This window comes from Myotis yumanensis, unplaced genomic scaffold, assembly GCF_028538775.1.
Source record: "Myotis yumanensis isolate MYYU_CA2020_CCGP unplaced genomic scaffold, mMyoYum1.0.hap1 SCAF_5, whole genome shotgun sequence".
Taxonomy (NCBI): domain Eukaryota; kingdom Metazoa; phylum Chordata; class Mammalia; order Chiroptera; family Vespertilionidae; genus Myotis; species Myotis yumanensis.
The window spans coordinates 87335105-87354575 of record NW_027223756.1 but is presented as its reverse complement, the minus strand read 5'-3'; the positions used below and the strand labels follow the sequence as shown (position 1 = coordinate 87354575).

The 19471-nt window shown below is 57.7% G+C and overlaps 3 protein-coding genes across 11 annotated transcripts in view; 1 reads left to right on the top strand and 2 right to left on the bottom strand.

Moving 5' to 3' along the window:
- The window catches only part of NFIX (nuclear factor I X), a 94430-nt gene extending 88857 nt beyond the window's left edge, over positions 1-5573 (top strand). For all 6 annotated transcript variants that reach the window (XM_070416211.1, XM_070416212.1, XM_070416216.1 and 3 more), the window contains one exon: positions 1399-5573. In XM_070416211.1, coding sequence (XP_070272312.1) covers positions 1399-1413 — 15 coding nt within the window. In that variant the 3' untranslated portion in view covers positions 1414-5573. The remainder of the gene's footprint in view (positions 1-1398) is intronic.
- A 244-nt stretch (positions 5574-5817) lies between these two features.
- Positions 5818-9443, bottom strand: LYL1 (LYL1 basic helix-loop-helix family member). 2 transcript variants are annotated; one of them, XM_070416218.1, is made up of 5 exons: positions 9109-9443; positions 8811-9016; positions 7569-7921; positions 7395-7486; positions 5818-6535 (listed from the first exon to the last, which is right to left on the bottom strand). In XM_070416218.1, exons 3-5 carry the CDS (start codon positions 7898-7900, stop codon positions 6120-6122), a joined length of 840 nt encoding a protein of 279 aa, XP_070272319.1. In that variant the 5' UTR covers positions 7901-7921; positions 8811-9016; positions 9109-9443; the 3' UTR covers positions 5818-6119. The 2 variants fall into 2 exon arrangements, with proteins under 2 accessions (XP_070272319.1, XP_070272318.1); XM_070416217.1 differs by lacking the exon at positions 9109-9443 and having other exon boundaries at positions 8811-9087.
- Positions 9444-11111: 1668 nt separating this feature from the next.
- Positions 11112-18960, bottom strand: TRMT1 (tRNA methyltransferase 1). 3 transcript variants are annotated; one of them, XM_070416209.1, is made up of 17 exons: positions 18874-18960; positions 18379-18573; positions 18240-18295; positions 17870-18012; positions 17511-17698; positions 15207-15322; positions 15017-15129; positions 14001-14149; positions 13785-13871; positions 13636-13705; positions 13417-13551; positions 13243-13328; positions 12831-12939; positions 12667-12743; positions 11683-11802; positions 11466-11595; positions 11112-11284 (listed from the first exon to the last, which is right to left on the bottom strand). In XM_070416209.1, exons 2-17 carry the CDS (start codon positions 18561-18563, stop codon positions 11135-11137), a joined length of 1914 nt encoding a protein of 637 aa, XP_070272310.1. In that variant the 5' UTR covers positions 18564-18573; positions 18874-18960; the 3' UTR covers positions 11112-11134. The 3 variants fall into 3 exon arrangements, with proteins under 3 accessions (XP_070272310.1, XP_070272308.1, XP_070272309.1); XM_070416207.1 differs by having other exon boundaries at positions 18379-18723; positions 18874-18959; XM_070416208.1 differs by having other exon boundaries at positions 18379-18663; positions 18874-18951.
- Between the last annotated feature and the right edge of the window lie 511 nt (positions 18961-19471).

Sequence of the window (19471 nt, the reverse complement as noted above, 5' to 3'; positions counted from 1 at the left end):
CCATAGAGGAGAATCCTCCACCCCTACCCCTTGGCCATGAGGTGGGGCCAGAGCCGTTGGTGAAGGAAAATGCCAGGCAGCCCATGATGGGGAAGGGGAAAGGGGTGTCCACCCTGGGAATGTTTTGCGCGGAGCGGCCACCAAGGCCCGTTTGTGGGAAGGCGGCGCCCCCTGCTGGCATCATAAGAGAAGGGACATGTGCCCCAGGGAGCCTGAGGTCCTTCCTCAGTGCTGTTGCCCTAGGCAGCAATTTTCTTTTTGTTTGTTTGTTTTTAGTTGTTGTTTTAATCCTCACGCAGGGGTATGTTTTTATTGATTTTAGAGAGAGGGGAAGGGGGAGGGGGGAGAGAGAGAGAAACATCAATTGGTTGCCTCCCGTACACACCATGCAATCTGGGCATGTGTATGGGACGACGCTCAACCAACTGAGCCACACCGGCCAGGGCAAGGCAGCGATTTTCAACCTTTTTCATCTCATGGCACACATAAACATTACTAAAATTCTGCGGCACACCAAAAAAAAATACATATTTTGGCCAATCTGACAAAAAAATAGGTATAATTTTGGTTCATTCACACCTGACTACTACTGTGTTGGCTGTTATCATTTTTTTTTAAATTGACAGTCTAAGAAAAAAAGCACTGTTATTAGTCATAGTTGTATATTTTGTAGATTAAAAATATTTTATAATGGAAAAAAAATAAAAAGGCCAGTGTCCCTGACTAAAAATTCTTGTGGCACACTGGTTGAAAATTGCTGCCTTAAGGCTAGAGAATTGGCCGGGGCGGGGGGGGGGGGGGGGGGGGGGCCTGTGTCTACCAGGCCCCTCCCCCAGGACGACCACTGTTAGGGACTGAAGCCATGTGGTGGCCCCCTCACCAGCCTTTCAGTCTGTGGGACCTTGGCTCGGGTGTACAGATGGGAATTTTTGCTTTTAAGTCTAAAGAGACAGAAAGAAAACTCAGCAAGAAGCTAGGCCACCAACCGCCCCCCCTCCTCCCCAAACCCCTCCGGGGACAAAAGCTCTAGCCTGGCATCCTCTCCACCCTCCAGGACCCACACAAAAACTTAAACAATTGGAAACATGGCCAGATCCCAGGTCTGTGCTTGTGCCAGCGCCAGCCACGGGGGTCCTACCCGCTGGGCACGATGCCCACGGGAAGGCCAGCTGGACTGTAGCACTAGGGGGCAGGGTCTCTTGGGGGGGGGGGCAGGATTCCCATAGGAGGGTCCGACAGAATGGGATGGAGCTCTGTGTGGTGTTGGTATCCTTGGCTCCGCGGGAGCTGGACCCTCCAGAGGCCCCAGCCAGCACCTGCAGTCACAGGGCCCGGTGGAAGTGAGAAGGGCCCTGCCCCAGCTGTTCTCAATATCGCCTCTTTTTTGTCCCACTTCAGTCCTGGTTCCTCTGATAAGATCGACAAAAGAAATGACAAAATGAAAAGAAGAGGTTCCTCAAACAGGGGGAGAAGAAATTTTGAGACGTGGAAAAAAAAATCCCCCAGCCCAGCCCCACCGAAAAGCAAAAATTAAACGTCGTCAGCCACTCAGCCCTTCTCTCCTCCAGCCCAGGGCCCCCCGCAGGCCCCCCGAAGCAGCCCAGTTTTCTGAGAGCCCTCGGAAGAGGTCTCGGCGGGCGGAGCTGTGCACCAGCAGCCAAGCAGAAAGCAACATGCGAAACGGACTCTGCCAAGCAGAGGGCAGAAAGAAAGAAAGGATGCAGCCGAACTTCCTCCCCATCCCACCCTGGCCTTCCGGGGAAGGAACTTCATCCCCAAACAAGTCAACCAGCACCGTGCTGAAGGGGCCTGTCCCCCACCCTTGTCCTTCCTGGGGGGACCCCACCCTCAGCTGGGGTCAGAGCTCCACTAGGGAGCTCAGAGGACTCGCTTGGAAAGATGAGGGGTGCAGGTCCAGAGGGCGCTCCCCTCCAGATCCCACCCAGCCCTCCCTCACTGCCTGTTCCGGAGGGGGTGAGGCAGGGCCGCCTCTGAGTCCCCCTGCCCCACCCTTCGGCTAGCAGCCCCGCCCCCCACAGGGGGCATCTCCTGGAGCGAGTTTCATGCTCCCAGAATGGAGGGTGTCCCACCACCCTCCCCTGGGCCACAGGGGGATTCCCAGGACCCCAGACCCCTCTGTACAGTAAAAAGTCAGATTGCTCTCCAAGGTCCAGTCCCCGAGGGGGACAGGCCCCCTCTTCCCTCCCTTCACAGGCAGGCCCGGGAGGTCGCCCTTCCGCCATGGCCCCAGCGAGGGGAGACGGGCCCCAAGTCGCCCCCGCACCCCAGCCCGCATGCAGGTGCCCTTGTGCCACCCCATCGGTCCCTGCCCCTGCCCCTCACGCAGACAGCCCTGCTGTGGCCGGGCGGAGAGTGGAGCAGAAAGGGGACCCGGAGCCAAGCGAGAAGGAAGGGCAGCCGCTGCTGCCCTCGCCTCAGCCGCCACCTGCGCTAGGTAGGCGTCCTGCTGGCCCACTTTCCGTTCCTCTGGAGGGTGTTGGGTGTCGGTTGTCCTTTTCCAAAAGCGTTTTGGAGTTTTCTCTCCCCCCCACCCCCACTTCCCCCCCACCCCCACCCCTTGTGGCCACTTCTCTCTGGATTTCAGCTGTAATGTCTTTACTCTTTATTTCGGGGTGGGGCATTCATTGTTCGGGTCTTCTGCTGTTGCAATTGGGAACTCCTCCTCCAGTTAAGCAACTTGGGAACAATTTGGTAACACACCACAGGAAGTAGCTCCCCCCCCCAATTCCCCTCCTCCCCCAAGGGAAGGTTGGGGACCTGTGCAGAGGGTCTTCAGAAGGCCGCCCTGGGAGGGAGGGGAGCAGGGGCACGCCCAGCCCGATCCAGGGTGTGACTTGGCCCCTCTGGCTTGTCTTTCTGTGCCTTACTCCCTCCTCCCCGCATCTCCCCTCCTTGGACCCCTTCTAAGTCCTTGTGCCTCTCTCTCTCTCTCTTTCTTAATTGTATGAAAACACAAAGCACAGGTCAGGATCCTCTGGAAGTCAATCAGCCCAACATTGCACGCAGGGGTGGGTTATGGGTTTTATTTATTGTGAATCTAGTGTGTGAGGCTGCGGCAGAGCAGGCGAGGGCAGGAAGGCGGCGAGGGCGCTGGCTGGGAAGGGGCCGAGGGGGCCAGCGGGCGGCGCCCCCTCCCCAGCTGGCAGCCACGAGGTAGCGAGCCCTGGGGGGTAGCTTCTGTTGGAAGTTGAGCAAACGCCCTCCCCCGCCCCCATCCGCTTGCAGCCCAGGGGAGGACGGGGACTGAGAAGCTGGGGACCGGGGATCCCACGGGAGCCTGGGGGCGGGGGTCGTGGGGAGTAGGGCGGGTGGGGGGGCCGGGTGGGCCGGGCGTGACGCGCGGTCAAAGTGCAATGATTTTTCAGTTTGGTTGGCTAAACAGGGTCAGAACTGAGAGGGGAGCGGAAGGGACCCCCTGCCCGGCCGCACGTGCCCTCGAAGGCCGTCGGGGCGGCGGGCGCCGCGGGAGCCGGGTCTGCGGGGCGCCCGCCCGGCGAGGTCGGAAGCTGCAGGCCAGCTGGGCCGGGACGGAGCGCGCCCGGCGGGGCTGCGGGGCGGGCAGGGCGTGGGGGTCGCTCCGTCCCCCAGGGTCGCCGTGAGGCTCAGGCGAGAGGCGGCGAGGCCACGGGAGATGTGGGGACGTGTTAGAAGAGAAAAACAAACGAAAAAAAACCCACAAAAAATATATATGGGGGAAATGAACTTTTTTTTTTCATTGAACCAAGTGCAATGCATCAGAGAGTTTTCCTATCTTTGTATGTTAAGAGATTGTTAAGAAAAATTCTATTTTTGTTGTAATGTCCTCGCGGCTCTGGGGACGCTAAAAGAACCGGGCCTGCCCCGCCCTTTGCGGGGATAACGAAAGCTGAGTGTTTTTTTCTTTTTTTTGTTTTGTTCGTTTCAGGTTTTTTTTTTTTTCCTTTTTGTTTTTTTAAGTCGTTTTCCTGCGTTGACAAGGATGATCTGGGGTTTTTATTTGTTTCGTCGTTCGTTCTCAGTTTCGGTGGGAGGGCTGAAGGAAACGTTCACATTTTAGAATTAAAAAAAAAATAAAAACACCTGATTTAAAAAAAAAATCAACACAAGATCTCAAAGGAAAAGGACGAGAGAAAAATATTTTTAAGATAATTCAACATAAAACCCTGGTGCTTCTTACATTATAAAGTACGTTTTTAAAGACCCACAAACTATTATACATAAGTTTATGATCAATTAAATATCCTGCACTTGTTAGGAACACGCATATCCCTTCTTTGTTGAGTTTAACGGAACGGGACAGCGGCGTGCGCCCAGCGGCGGGGCTGCTCTGGCCGCGGGTCTCCCCGGGCGCCTCCTCCTCGGGGCCCAGCGCCCCCACCTCGCCCCACCTCCCCCTCCCGGTCCTGGGGCGCGGCGGGGGGCCCCCAGTCCCTACCCCGCAGAGGTCAATGCCAACGAACAAATGTCCCCTCCCTCCCTCCCCGCCCTGAGCGCCCTTCTTTGAGCCAGACGCCAACTTGACCCTCACCAGCATTATCAGGAGCGCGCTCAGCAAGTTGGTAGTTCCCTCCCCGGCGCCCCCAACTCAACATCACTCCTCCCACCCACCCCCACCCCGCCACCCTCCGGGGAGCACAGGAAAGGCTCGACGCTCCAGGACAGGACCAGCCAAGCGGACAGGTCGATTCGCCCAGGCCTGCGCACGCACGCACGCACACGGCCCCGCACACAGCCCCCCCCCCCTCCCAACCAGCCCTGTCAACTGCCTTACATACCCGCCCCCGCGCTGGCCGGCCGACCTAGTGCCTTGTTCTCACCCCGTGCTGGCGGAGCGGACGCCGCGCTCTGGGTCCCAGAGGGGCCGGGTGGCTCAGACGACGCACCACTTCCCCACCCCGACCGTGCTGAACGGACACCCCCCCCCCCCCGACACACACACACCACACACACACACACGCGAGAAAAAATAAAAGGAGCAATAAAAAATCACGAGAACTTTCGCCCCCCAATCGAGAGCCCGAGGGGCACCCTAGCCCCGCCTCTGCTCCCCCCACCCACCCTTGGGGCGCCCCCCTCCCCCCGCCCGCCAGCCAGCCTGGGCCAGCCCCGCTTTGGCCCCTCCCGGGAGATCCGTGCGCCCGACCAGCACCAGCATTGCGGACCGCAAAGGCCGCCCGTCCCGTCAAACAAGTTTCTTCTTAGGCTAAGAAACGCAGTATATACGAGTATCTCTATATATAGTACTAATGGATTTGGTGTGCTTCCCCTTAGCGTCCCCTGTCCCCCCTCTCCTCCCCCTTCAGCCTGGTCTCCCCCTCTCTGCCCTCCACCCCGTCTCTGCACTGAGATACATAAGAAACAAGGGTAGTTTACTGTCTGTTTTGTTTTCTGGGTTTTCAGTGTCCTAGCGGAATGCAAGTAGGCAGCCAGCCCGTCTGTCCCCTCTCCGCCCCGCCCCGCCCCGCCCCCGTCACTGCGCTTCTGTTATACCATCTTTGCCTGACTCTCTCCGGCTTCTCCATTGAATGGCTAATGTGTATGTGAAATAAAGAAATAAAGAAAAACAAAAGCAAGAGCGCCTGGGCCTTCGCTAACGCGACCGTGCGGGTCCTGGTCGGGTTGGTGGGGTGGGGTGGGGCCCGCGTGGGCTCTGCGCCTCTGTCCCCGCACCCGGCGCGCTGCCGACGCCGTCGAGGCGTCAAGGCGCTCGTATCCCTGAGTTTCCAGGAGGGGGCGCCGCCGGCGAGAAGAGGAAGCCTCCCAGCCCCTCCCCACCTCTCCGTGAGCCCCTAACCCGGGAAAAAAAAGAGGCAGCACTTAGGTCCGACGGCCGCTCTGCCATGTTGACGTTCCTGGACCTCGCCTGCGGGAGGAGGGTGTGGGCAAGGCGGCTTCCCGCGGGCGGTGGGTGATAAGAGGGTCTGCAGGGCTCCTTCCAGACCCTCTGGTCGCCCGCCCTCCAGATCCCCGGCCATTTCCCCCGAAGGGAAGTCCTCACAGGTCCCTCTACGGGGGACTTCGCTCCAAAGTAAGCGCAGTGCGCGCAGTGCGTGGTCCGCCCCTTCCTCGACGGCCCAGGGCTGATTCCCATGCCCTTCCTGGCTCAGAGGCGATGGAGGTCACCGCACCTCTGGGCTCACAGCCGCTTGTTCCGTCTTGATGGGGCGGGCCGCCCCGACGGGGCTGCCGTTGGGGCAGGCCGGGGTTGCGGGCTGCAGGCGCACCACCGCCTCCACCGGGTGGCAAGGCCCCCGGCGGGCGCCGTCGTCCGGGCCTCGGTGCGCCCCCCGTTTGCGGGGCCCAGGCGGGGCCGGGCCTGCAGCCAGAGCGGCCGCCTGGTCTCGCAGCAGCCGCACCAGGAAGCCGATGTACTTCATCGCCAGGCGGAGCACCTCGTTCTTGCTCAGCTTCCGGTCGGGAGGGTGCGTGGGCAGCAGCTTCCTGAGCTCCATGAAGGCGCCGTTCACGTTCTGTTGCCGCCAGCGCTCGCGACTGTTGGTGAACACACGGCGGGCCACCTTCTGGGGCTGCTGCCCTGCACGCAGGAGGGGAGGGGTTGGCACCGAGGTGGCGCCCCCTGCTGCCCTCACTTCAGGCACCCAGCACCCTAGGGGGACTTCCACACAGGAGGTGAGCTGGGGCTTTCTCCACGCCAGGGATGCACGTGTAGGACCCACCAACACGTGGCTCCCCGGCTAGTTAGCAACCCTGCCCGCCCCCCACCTCCACCATCTAGACAAGCATAGACTGGGCTGCACAGAACTGTGGCCTCTGAGCCGCTGGCTGCACCTTTATGTCCGTGGCTGAGATTGCCTAGCGGAATGTTTCCTTGCCGCTGCCAGTCTGGGGAGCTGGCCCTATAGTCTTCATTCTGAGTGTGTCCCTGTGTGTGACCCGAGAAGTACCCGTATTGTGATTGTGGTCCTGTCTGTGTCTTAGGTGGTTGTGTGACTTGTGGTCTGTCTGAATGGCTGTGGTGGTGTGTGATCGTTGCCATGTGGCTGTGTCATGCCTGGCTGTGGTTGTGTGGCTGATGCTTGTGTGGCCATGGTCCTAAGTGGCTGTGGTTGTCTGTGTCCTGTGTGGTTGTGGTCCCATGGCTGTCTCTTGCATGATGGTTGTCATGTGGCTGCTTCCTGGGTGGCTGTGCATCCAAGTGGGGCTGTCATTTTGTGGCCCCTGTGCCAGGCTGTGTTTGCCAGGACTCTTTGTAGTTTGTTTGGGTGACTGGTTGTGTGGGACAGGCTATAGGACTGTGGTTTTGCACAGGAGTATAACATGAGTACTGAGCCCGTGTGGGCTGTTCTGTGTGTGTCTGTGCCCTGGCAGCACCCCTCCCTGTGGAAAGGCGTGGGACTGACGTGGACCCCATGCAGACACAAACTCATACTCACCCTCAGCCAGCTCCAGCTCACAGTGGCTCGGTCTCCGCTTCAGCCGACTGCTAGGGAAGATGCTAAAAGGTCCTGCCGGCCCAATGTAGAGGCTGTAAGGGTTCATGGGTCACTAATGCCTTGTGGGCAAGGACCCTGGCCCTGGATTGCCCCCAGGCCCAGCCCCCCACTAACCTGTTGAGGAAGGGGTGAGGATGGTAATGCAGGGCCAGAGGGGTTGGGGCACTTCCCAGGGCGGAGAATTGCAGCAGTGGGGGCCGAAGGGCACTCTGCTCTGTGGTGGCCATGGCTGCCCCTGGGGGCCTAGTGTGGCCCAAGCTGATCACCGGGACACCAGGGGGCAGCCTGGGGGATGAGACACCTTGGTGGCCCACCTCCTCTGCCTTTGGGAGCCCAGGGGAGGCAGGCTTGGGGAGTGGCGCAGGCACTGGGCTGGGGGCACACACCATCTCAGCCTTCTCAGTCATGGTGGGAGCCACCTCTGCCTGGGCTTGGGGCGGGCACATGGACCCCGAGGGGGTGCTCACCTGTGGAAGGGAAGGAAGCCAGTGGGAGGAGGAATCAGATGCCACACACACCCTTAGCCCAACAGAGCCCTCAAATGGAAGGGATAGTGGAGCGGGGGGGGGGGGCGGGGGGAGGCCCAGAAACTACCAGAACATGGAGGATCTGATGCCCACTGAGATGCTGTGCAGTGATGAGCCCAGCAGTGTCGTCTCTGAGCTGTTTGTGACCCATGAGGGCATGAGCAAATTCCCTTCCTCCAGAATCCCCTCACCTGGAGTCCGGAGGGAGGGGCAAGGCAGGGTAGCCATGATGGGCCCTGAGACCCTTAGACCTGACCCTAACACCCTTCATTGACACAGCGTGTCCTTGGAATCCCTACATGATTGACTCTGACCTTTCACTGACTTCCCGCCTCCTGCCTGAGCCCACCCTGTGGTCCTCATAGGACCCCAAGGCTTTTCCCATCGCCTCCCTGTCAGACCCTGAAAGTCTTCCATAATCTCTCGTGACCCCCCCCACACACACACACACAATGAAAATGTCCCCCTCACTAATCCTGCAACCCCCATTGCTGACACTATGATGCCAAATGCTGGCTCTGGCCAGTACATACAGTCATGCCTCAACCTTCCTTCTGGCCCTGGTGACCCCCCACCTGCCCCACACATCAGTATCCACCTCTTTACACCCTATTTAGATATCCCTGTCACTCTTGGCCCATGGCCTGGAGGGCCCCAGCAACATCGGGGACACCTGGGCCCTCTTCCCTGTCTTCCCCAGCTGGGTCCTGGGGACGCTGGCCCGGCCTCTTAGTTGGTTCCTACAGATGAATGAATGAAGGAAGGCGGGAACGAATGAATGAATGCAGGTGGGTTGGGAATCCCCCCACCTCAGGCTGCTCGCTCTTACCCCAGCGCTGGTCCTGCTGCCTGCTGAGTCCCCTGGCTCTGTCGGTCAGGGCAAGAATATGGCTCCAGCTTCAGGCCAGGCTCCCCGGCCCTGCGGCCTCCAGCCTCTCCACTCTACCCCAGGCAGCCAGCCACTCTGTCTGGGCTTCACTTCTTTCTGGGCTCTCAAGGGCCTTGGGGCCTCCGTGGTGGCAGCAGCATGGGTCCCTCGAGGAAAAGTGAGCGGCTCAGGGGCCGGCCGGCCCGCCCTCTCCCCGCCCCCCCCCCCTCCCTCCGGTGGCCGGTTTCCTCCCTCTTACCCCTGGCGCAGTGGCTGGAGGATGCTGGGCCAGCGCAGATAAGGGCCTGGCCGCCTGGCCCAGACTGATAAGGAGCCAGGCTGACCCCGGAGGAAACCAGCGGGCGGGGATCTCCAAGATCGGCCTCTCGCCCCGCCCCAGCCAGTGGGCAGGACTGTCAGTGACCCCTCCAGGCTTCACCTTCCGTCCTCTCAGTCACTGGAAGGACCCTGGCCCTCTGAGGACCAGCCCCAGTGCACAGCTACACACAGAGGGGAAATTGAGGCAGGAAAGCGGTGGCCTTCTGTGTTGGTTGGATCTGGCCTGTGGCTTTGAACACCCCAGCTGTGTCCGTGCTTGTTGGGGGCGGGGAGCCCTTTCCGGCCCTGCTGGGGCTCGTGACTGGGGGCCCCCTTCTTCTTCTCTCCTCCCCCTGCCTGGTTCCTCTTTTTACAGAGCCCCTCCCAGCCTTTCTGCCACCCCCACCCTGGAGGGAGGCATGGCAGAGGGCAGTCCTGACACTCGGATCTTGGGTGTCCAGCCTGGGTGGTTGTCCTGGTCCCCCCTGTGCTATCACTCCACCTTTCAAGGTGACAGGAAAGGCTACAGCTGGGGAGATTTCCTATATTGCTAGAACCTTCCAATAGGTGCCGCAGCAAGTCCCCACAATCCTAGTCCTCTAGGTCATAGGATAGCATAACCCCAGCTCGGTGGTCCCTGGCCCTCATCCCAGAGCCAGGCCACTGCAGGGTGAATGGTGATAGAGGTGTTGGGTGAATGTCCTGGGTGGTGAGGGGTAGCAGTGACAAGGCTGTTCCTGGTCCCCAGCACCCACTCACCTGGGTCAGTTGTGCTCTGTCTATCTAGGTGGCTGCATGAGCCCCCAGGCAGGCCCTCAGCTGTCACCTTCCAGGAACCAGGTGATTTCAGGACCCCACCACCAACCATCCCACTTTCCCAAGGAAGCAAGGGTCCACTTCTAAGCTCCCAGTGAACTTTGATGTGCCCACAAGGCCAGTTCTGGGATCAGGTTCATTTAACTCTTGAGATGGAGCAAGGTGCAGGGTGCCTGCGGGCCCCACAGCTACCGTGTGGCAGGGTGGGGGCTTTGCCCCAGGCCTCGCTGTTAACGTTGCTAAGGCCTGCCCTGTGGGGAGGATGCAGGAGCCTGCCTGGTGCCTCTATGTGCACCCCCTGCCTCGAGGGGCCACAGGGCAGGAAACACCTGGTCTGGAGCGGATGCACAAGGAGCCTGGTTCCTGTCTGGCTTCCGCCACCACAGCCCTGCGGGGAGCTGGGCCAGAGAAACCAGGCAGCCAGGGCTGGCGGCGAGAGGCCACGTGGGAGCTTGGTGGCACCGGCGTGCGCGCGCCTATATTCCGAAGCACGCCAGTGGAGGGGGGTGCGGGGGAAGGCCCCGTGGGTATGAGCGCACGGCTGCCACCCGTGGCCGCTTGGGGGAAAGCAAGCGCCTGCAACCAGGCGCCTAAGTGCTTCTTGCTGTAGAGCAGTGGTTCTCAACCTTCCTAATGCCGCGACCCTTTAATCCAGTTCCTCATGTTGTGGTGACCCCAAACCATAAAATTATTTTCGTTGCTACTTCATAACCGTAATTTTGCTACTGTTATGAATCGTCATGTAAATATCTGATATGCAGGATGTATTTTCATTGTTACAAATTGAACATAATGAAAGCATAGTGATTAATCACAAAAGCAATATGTAATTATATATGTGTTTTCCGATGGTCTTAGGTGACCCCTGTGAAAGGGTCGTTCGACCCCCAAAGGGGTCGCGACCCACAGGTTGAGAACCGCTGCTGTAGAGGAACAGACCACTCCCCACACAGACAGAGGGCCTCAGGCAGAAACACTGACACCACCTCCCTCAGTCAGGCAGGGACACACCAACCTCTAGATGCAGAGCTCCCCCAGGGAGTTAATTCAGATGGACAGAGGAACAGGCCCCAGACATGCTAGACAGATAGACCACCAGCAGCTTCTGCACTCAGACAAATGACAGGGCAAGGTGAAATCTCTTTATTGGCTCAATCTACACCTGGACCACTGGTGGCCCCAGACCCAGGGGGCTTCTGGTTGGGGGTCTGTGGACAGTCGGTGGGGGCAGCTTCAGCAGTGGCCTCAGGTGTCAGGGGTCTGTGGGAGTAACAGCACTGGTCCCCCCGCTGGCAGGTACCCTGGTGGAAAGATGATGGATATGAAGCCCAGGAGCCTCTGCTGGGTTCCTTTCCTGGATGGGGAGCTCACTCGCATACATGTGCCCATCCCGTTTTCCCATCCCTGCCTGCCCCTTAGCCTTGCCCTATTGCCACAAGGGGGACCCATGTGTACTGCAGTTGGAGGTGGGGGGTGCCTCACCTTCTTAAACCTCTTGCAAGGAAACGTCTTAAGCCGTGCAGCCCGCTGGGCCAGGTCCTCAGCTGGTTCCTTTCTCTTATTCTGGAGCAATCTGCGCCTGTCCTCCATAGCTTCGCCCACTGCCTTACCCCTGTGCAGGGAGATGAGCAGCTGGGACCCCATCAGGCCTCTGCACCCCAGGCCCTGGCCAAATCCCACTGCCATCACTCTCACTCACCCTGGCCGGGCACGGGGCCGGGGGCCCCAGTTGGCCTCGGGGTTGGCCTGGAAGCGCTTGAGTCCTCGCTGGCGGGAGCTGGGATTGGCATCATCCCGGATGGTGAAGTTGGCCTGTAGCCTGGAGAAGGAGGTGGTGCAGCTGAGGGGCAGCCACCACTCGGACATGCACAACAAAACTGCCCATGGGGCCTGCCCGCCTTGGTGACTTGGGAAGGCACCTGCCTGGGTCAGGATTCTCTCACTCATTTAATAAACATTTATTGTTGCCTACAGTGTACCTGAAATCTGCCACTGGTAAAGCTGACATTCTAGTGTACAAGACAAACAAGAAACGGGACAAATCAGAAATCAGCAAGTTATGTTTCGTTAGGGCATGAGAAGAGTTTTGGAAAGAACAGAGCAGGGCAGAGGTTCTGGGGAGACTGAGGAAGGGGTTCAATGCAGGACAAGACAGAGTCAGGGACACCTGAAGGAGGTGAGAGAACAGTCCTGGGGGGCACTCAGGGACAGGCATTCCAGGTAGAGGGAACAGCCTGTGCAAAGGCCCTGAGATGGGGCTGTGCCTCATGAGCCTGAGTGAGGGGGCCAGTGTGGAGTGAGCCGGGGGGAAGGGGGGGATAAGTGAGGGCTGGAAAGTGACACGGAAATGGGGCAGGCTTGCAGGTGGAACTCTGTTTCTGCTGAGCAGAGGGGGAACATGATCTAACTCAGGTGCTCACAGGCGCCCTCTGGTAGCTGTGGGGGGAACAGTCTGTGGGGGGGCGAGGATGGGAGCTGGGGAACCAGGGCTGAGGTGACCACACTGGTCTATGTGAGCAGTGATGGGCCAGACTAGGGTGGGGGGCAGAGGAGAAGCGGTAGAAGTGGTGGGAGAAGGTAGATTCTGGATCTCACTTGAAGAATGAACATGTATCTGTTAGGGCAGTGTCTGGACCGTCTGCAAGCATGTGAGCACCCATGCCTGTGGCAGAGATGTCCCTACCTGGGCTCCACATTGAGAATGCGGAAGGCCGGGCTGGTCTCAGACAGCCGCTCTCGTTTCACCGGGCACTGCTTCTCCTGGGAGGCAAAGGTCAGGGGCCAGGGGATGCCAAGCCTGCCCATGCCTTGCCCTCTTTTCCCTTATCTAGTCAGGCCAGCTCTTACCCAGCAGCGCATGATGTCCCAGAGGGCTGAGGCGGGGGCGTCCGTCTTCACAGCATTCTTACAGGCGTGGGAGAGCGAGACCCGGAAGCCAGCATGGAGGAGGGCCGACCTGGGACCAAGAGGGGTTGTGAGGGGCAAGCTAGATCCCAAAGCCAGTGATGACGTGTGTGGGTGGGAGTCATGGTAAGTTGTGAGGCTGGCTGCATGTCTCAGGGTGACAACGTAGCTGGTATAATGCCAAGGACTGGAACAGTCAGACTGTCCCCTTGGCCTCTGAGCGCTTGTACATGAAACTCCCTGGACGTGAGTGAAGTTTGATCTCCATTTTACGGGGGATTCTGGCCCAAAAGGGGCCCAAGTTGCCCAGGGCACCCAGCACTCAGGCTCTGCTCCTCCCCCACCCAGCCCTCACCGCAGCTGCAGGAGGCTGGGTGTGCTACAGTGGATGGTGCTGCTCAGCTGGTCCAGCGTATAGTACAGAGGCACGTCCGGCAGCTCCTGCCATGGGGGACAACAGGATATGCATGGGGCAGATGGAGGAAGCTGGGCACAGGTGAGCCCCATCCTGTTTTGGCCCAGCCCCTACCTCGGTGACAACGCTCAGGACTCCTCGGATCCGCTCCGAAGTATGGAATCGGCCGGGGTTGGTGCTCACTGCCTCTAGGACACGGCCCACAAAATCCAGGTCATGGATTGGCTCCACCCATAGGGGGCCACCGAGCTGCAGACACACAGGGGCCAGATGGACAAGGAGTGAGACACAAGGACCCTTGAGACCCCATGCCTAAACCCGGCATGGTCCCACCTGGTGCCGCTGCCCACAGTGCTCACACTCAGGGGCCACAGGGGGACCGCAGGCTGCAGAGAACTTGACCCTGCACAGAGAGAGGAGTTTAGGGGGCAACCACACCCCTTGGAAACCCCTCACCTCCCTCCTGGCTCACTGTTGCTCACCGGCCACCAGGGGCCCCCGATGCTTTGCCAAGGCGCTGAAGGTGGAAGGCTCCGCAGCCCACACACTGGAACACCAGCGCCTGCTTGCTGTGGGGAAACAGGGCTGGCTACCACATCCCAACCCTTCCCTCAGGGTGACCTGGTCCCCTGTAGGACCTCACTTCCACAGGGGAAGGCTCTGTTGCCTGCTCCAGTGCCTGCCCCACCCCTGCTAACCTGGCTGAAGCCTTGACCTTGGCCTGGCCGGTGAAGACACGAACAAAAACACGTATGTAGAAATCAGCGCTGATGCTGAGCAGGGGCACCACGAAGCGCTGATAGCAGTTAGCACGGAGGTCCAGGCTGTGTAGGACGATCCTCAGGGCCTGGGGGTGAGAAGGGGGGGTGGGCGTCTGCCATCAGCCCTGCCTCTGAACAAGGTGTTCACAGCACAGGGTCCAGGTAGGTTCCGTGGGGGCCAAGTCCAGCCCTGAGTACTCTGACTTGTGGCCCTTGGCGACTGCTCAGTTCCCTCACCGGTGAAGCTGCACCGGTCTCTGCCTCTATGGCCCTGCTGGGAGCACTAAGTGACTTAGGAACATCCGGGCCTGTAAGTGGAATCTCTCCGATTAGCATCATCAGCATGCCCTGTGCTGCGACGTGGCCACAAGGACCTTGTCCGGCCACCACGGGCTCTGTCGGCAGGAAGGGGGGACCCTGGGTGCTGCAGCATGGCTGGGGACCTCTCCATGCTGGGGAGCTGCCATGACACTCTACCCAGAAAAAGAGGCAGCGTTTCCCAGGCTGACCTGTGACAGGGCCCATAAGGAAAAGGATGGAACCTCTCCTTTCCCTGCCCATTGACGTAGCCTGCCCGCCTTCCTGAATCCCCACAGCAACCCAGTGGTGCCCAGGCCACCTTCAGCATGCCCATTTCACAAATGCCAAAACTGAGGCCCAGAAAGGGGAAGCTGCTTGCTCAGAGCTACTAGCAAAGTTAGGACTTGAACCCAGACCTGGAAAAATTGCCTTAAAGAGGCAATTTTGCAAAGTTGTTAAAACAGAGACTAGAAAGAATGGTGTAATCGTTGCTCCTACCCTGGACGAAGCCATTGCCCCCCACATGACCATGACTGGCAGCCCATGCTGTTAGGAACTATGCTGGTTGAAGGTGTGCTTGTCGTTAATATGCTGCCTGGAGGAAGCTGAACGGGTCTGAGGGGTGGGAAGGGGTGCGGGGGGAGGGTCCTCACCATCTCGTGGCAGGCCCGGCTCTTGAGAGCCATGGCCCCGTACTTGCTGTAGCATGTCTCCCCGCTGTTCCCGGCCAGCACTGCCATGTCCGTGCAGGTAACGCACAGCAACCCTGCAGGGAAGGAAGGGGTGAGGATCCTTCAAACACTCCAAGCCCTGCTCTATACTCCTGGGTCAGCCTGGCCTCACCTCCTTCGCTCACAGCCTGCACAGCTGCATCCAGAAAAGCGGCAGGGCTGCCATAGGGGTCCAGGTCGATGACATCAAACCGATCCGACACCCGCTGGTGCTGGTACATCAGCATCCTGGGAGTGAGAGGGCCAATTCCTCAGCGCCCTGTACCAGGGACCTGCTCTGTTCCTTATCACGTTCAATCATGCAGCGTGATAGTTTGGACCTGGACTCGGGCCAGCTGCCTGCGCTTAGATCCTGGCATCCATTTGCTAAAAACATCATGGCTTTTCCCCTCAGGCCTCTGTCTACCCATCTCTAACAATGGCATGACAATAGCCAATACAGTAAGTCCTCACTTAACATCATCACAGTTATTGAAAACTGTGACTTTAAGCAGAAAAAACACGGAATGAAACCATTTTTTTCACAGATTAATTGATCCAAACAAGAGTTAAATTCCTACAGTATTTCTGGTCACAAAAACATTGCTCAAATTCTAAATAAAGACTTAAAACACTTCTAATATTAAACAATGCAATAAATGTGAGCTCTACATACATTTAAGGAAAATTAATAAAAACAAGTCAGATCATTATTTTCCACCCAGTCATTCCAGTTCAGGGTCAGAGATGGCTGGAGTCTATCCAGGCAGCTCAGGGGATCCACCCTGGACAGGACACCCTTCCACTGCAGGGCCACGCACACCCACGCACACTCCCTCAGACTGGGACAATGCAGGCATGCCAGTTTACCTCATTTGAACATATATATGTATGTAATTTATTTATTTTTTAATTGACTTGAGAGAGGAAGGGAGAGAGAGAAACACCAATGATGGAATCACTGTTCGGCTGCCTCCTGCAAGCCCCCTATTGGGGACCAAGCTTGAAACCCAGGCATGTGCTCTGACCAGGAATTGAGCCCCGACCTCCTGACTGATTCATGTGTTGACGTTCAACCACTGAGCCACACCAACCGGGCGTCACGGGAGTATTTTAGGTTGTAGGAGGAAACCTCAGTCCCCATAGGAAAGCCACATAGACATGGATAGAATGTGCCAAATCCACACAGACAGTAGCCCTGGCCAGGAACTGATTTTTCTTTTTTCTCATCAACATTTTAACAACAACATTATTCCAGGACCTACTGCACTAATGTAGCACATTCATGCCTGACACTGTTTCAAGCGACTTAGATACATTAACTCATTTAACCACATAATCTTCCAATGGGGGTGGAAGGTGCCTTCCCAAACAACGCCGTGGATTTGGACCTATATTGTTCCCTTTGCAGATGAGGAAAAGTAAATGCTATCTTCTCAACACAGCCCACCATGACCACATTTTTCAAAATTGCAATCCCCCCCCCCCATCTTCCTCTATCCCCTACCCCCTCAATTTTTTTCCAGAGCACTTCTCACCTCTACTTTACTATGTAACTTATTTGTTACAATTATTTGTTATCTTCTCTGTTTCCTATTAGATTTTACTATGGTCAGGAAAGCAAATATTTTTTACTTATTTATTTACTTTCTATAAAGGTTAGACAGTAAATATCTTAGGTTTTGCAGGCTACATACAGTCACTATTGCATATTCTTTTTTTTAACCTTTAAAAATGTAAAAAATATTCTTAGCTCAATGGTTAGAGCGTCAGCCAGAGGACTGAAGGGTCTTGTGTTCAATTCTGATCAAGGGCATGTACTTTGGTTGTAAGCTCAATCCGCACTGGAGGCAACCAATTGATGTGTCTCTCTCACATCGGTATTTCTCTCTCTGTGTCTCTCTCCCTCCCTTCCACTATCTCTCAAAATCAATCGGGGAAACCAATATCCTCAGGTGAGGATTAAAAAAACAAACATTCTTACATCACAGGCCACAAAAACCCAGACTGTGGGGCCTCACAGGCTATGGTTTGCTGACCCCTGCATTTGAACGGGAATTCCACGAGGTCAGGGATTTTGTCTGTAATGTTTACGGATGCATTCCCTGCACTGAGAACAGTGTCTGGCACATATTGGACAGTGGATATAAGCTGGTTCATTTGAACGAATAAAAGTATGAGAAGTTTAAAATGGAAACCATCATGGTACTAATTTCTGGCACCGAGCATGAGCTATACAAAGTATTGCCTCTCATTTAATCAGTTCAGCAACCCCTGTGAAACTGTCATTTTATACGCAAGGAAACTGAGCCTCAGAGTGACTAAGGCACTCTCCCAAGATCAGAGAGCAAGATTATGACACAGCTAGGGTTTGACCCAGGCAGCCTGGCTATAGATGGCACCTTCCAGCTGCCTGGCTCTGCGGCCCAGGACCTACCGGGCATCTGCCTGGCTGGGCTGTACCAGGTGGGCCACTTCGTTGAGCTGCACATTATGGCGGATGAGATCCACAGCTCGGGCAGAGGCATCGTTAGCAACCACGGATCGGAGCCCAGGCACCTCTCGGGCAAAGCGAATGGAACGAAGACCCGAGGCTGCCAGGCCCTCCAGCACTCGCAGGCCTTCCTGTTGGAGTAAGCAGGGAGCCCCACTCACATCAGTATCTCCATTCTCTGCTGTGCTCCCCTCCCCCCCCACAACACACACCCTTCTACAGCTCTCCCCTTCCAAGAGCCTTCCTTCCTCCATCACCCACTGGACTCCGGGGCTGCCACCTGTTTTATGCCCAGGCCTCACCTCACAGATCTCCCCCACAGTGGCTGTCTGAGGCTGGTTTCCAGGGGCCGGGTCTGCCCCCTCTTTCAATACAGCCTTGTCCTCCTCTTGCTCCGACAAGTCCACCACCACCTTCTGCACCTCCTTTTCACCTGGCACCTTGACTGCAGCCACCCAGAAACCCAAGTCAGGGACCATCAAGACTCTCTTTGAGAAACCTCTTACTCTTCAAAATACAGAAGATTCATGAAAGAAAATCTTCCCCAAAGTCCCTAAGAAAAGGCTGGAGGAGCAGAGCCCGGGGCGTTTCCAGACGTTAGGGAAGGGGGGGCTGGACAGGAGGAGGCCTCCGTGTGACCACCACCCACCCGGAGACTGGACCTCCACTTACTCTGGATTCCTTTGGCCCCAAGATGAATGCGCGCAAACTCAGTGATCACAGCACATCTGCGGAAGAGGAGTTCCCGTTCACACCCCCTCACCACACACACCCATTGCCCTCCGCCAAGCTGACCCGGACCCCTGCTCACGTCAGGTCCCGGTTGAACTCCTGCACTGGGTTGTAGAAGACTTCGTTGGCGCTGGGGAAGGCGATCTTGGCGGACCCCTCGGTGACGGTCGTCTCCTGGGTGTCAGGTGGGCGCTTTTCGCCGCAGGGCGCCGTGCCGTTCTCCATGGCGGGCGGACTTGCCGGCCCTTGGGGTGGCCCCTCCATAAACCGAGCACTACACAGACGGCCGGCGAAGCGGAGACTCAGGGTGAGCCGCAGAACGGTCCTCGCATGGGACATCCGCGGCGGCCTGTGCCCGCCCGGCCTGCATCAGGAGGGCGCAGAGAGGAGAGAGCTGCTTTCCTGGGCTGAGGGGCCTACACATCTGCAAAACAGAGGCTCAGGAGAGCCCGTGGCCTCCGTGAGCTGACACCACCCCCCATCTTCTGGAGACCCGCCCCAGCACAGCCTGAAGCCCTTAAGCAGGTCCGCCCCGGCACCAGATCCCTCCCCTCGCCGCCCAGGCGCTCCTCACCTGCTCTGGTGAAACGGAGAATCGAATTAGGCTCGGTCACATTTTCCGGATGAAGACCTGGGCGCCGCCATGTTGGCACAGTTGGGGGCGGGTCATGTGGCAGAATCTAGCCAATCAGTGATGCCACCTACCGTGGGCGGCCGGGGTCAAAATGCACCACGGAAAGCGCAAACGCGTGGTGTCCGCGGCCTCGATCACAGCGGTTCTCCTGTAATTAAGGCCGCACCGCACCAGCCCACTTCACAGATGAGGAGGTTGAGGCTCAGAGAAAGGGCGGTACGCGAAGCAATCCAACGCCTATCGATCGTCTCCTGGATGCTGGGTGCCATAAACACATTATTTCGGGGCATCCTGCAGGAATAGCTCAGGCTTTGGAATCAGATTTACTGAGTTTGAATCCTAGCCCGACCACATGCTCTTGGCAAACTCTCTGCACCTCACTTTCCTTACATGTTAAATAAGACTCCTAGCTCCCAAGATAGAGCAACGATTACAAGACAACACCCCGAAAGTATGCAAGGAAGTCTTTTTCACGTAACCCTCAACAGGAAAGGACAGGGTAGTGGTCCGGGCTGTCTGGGCTCCCAGTCCCAGCTCG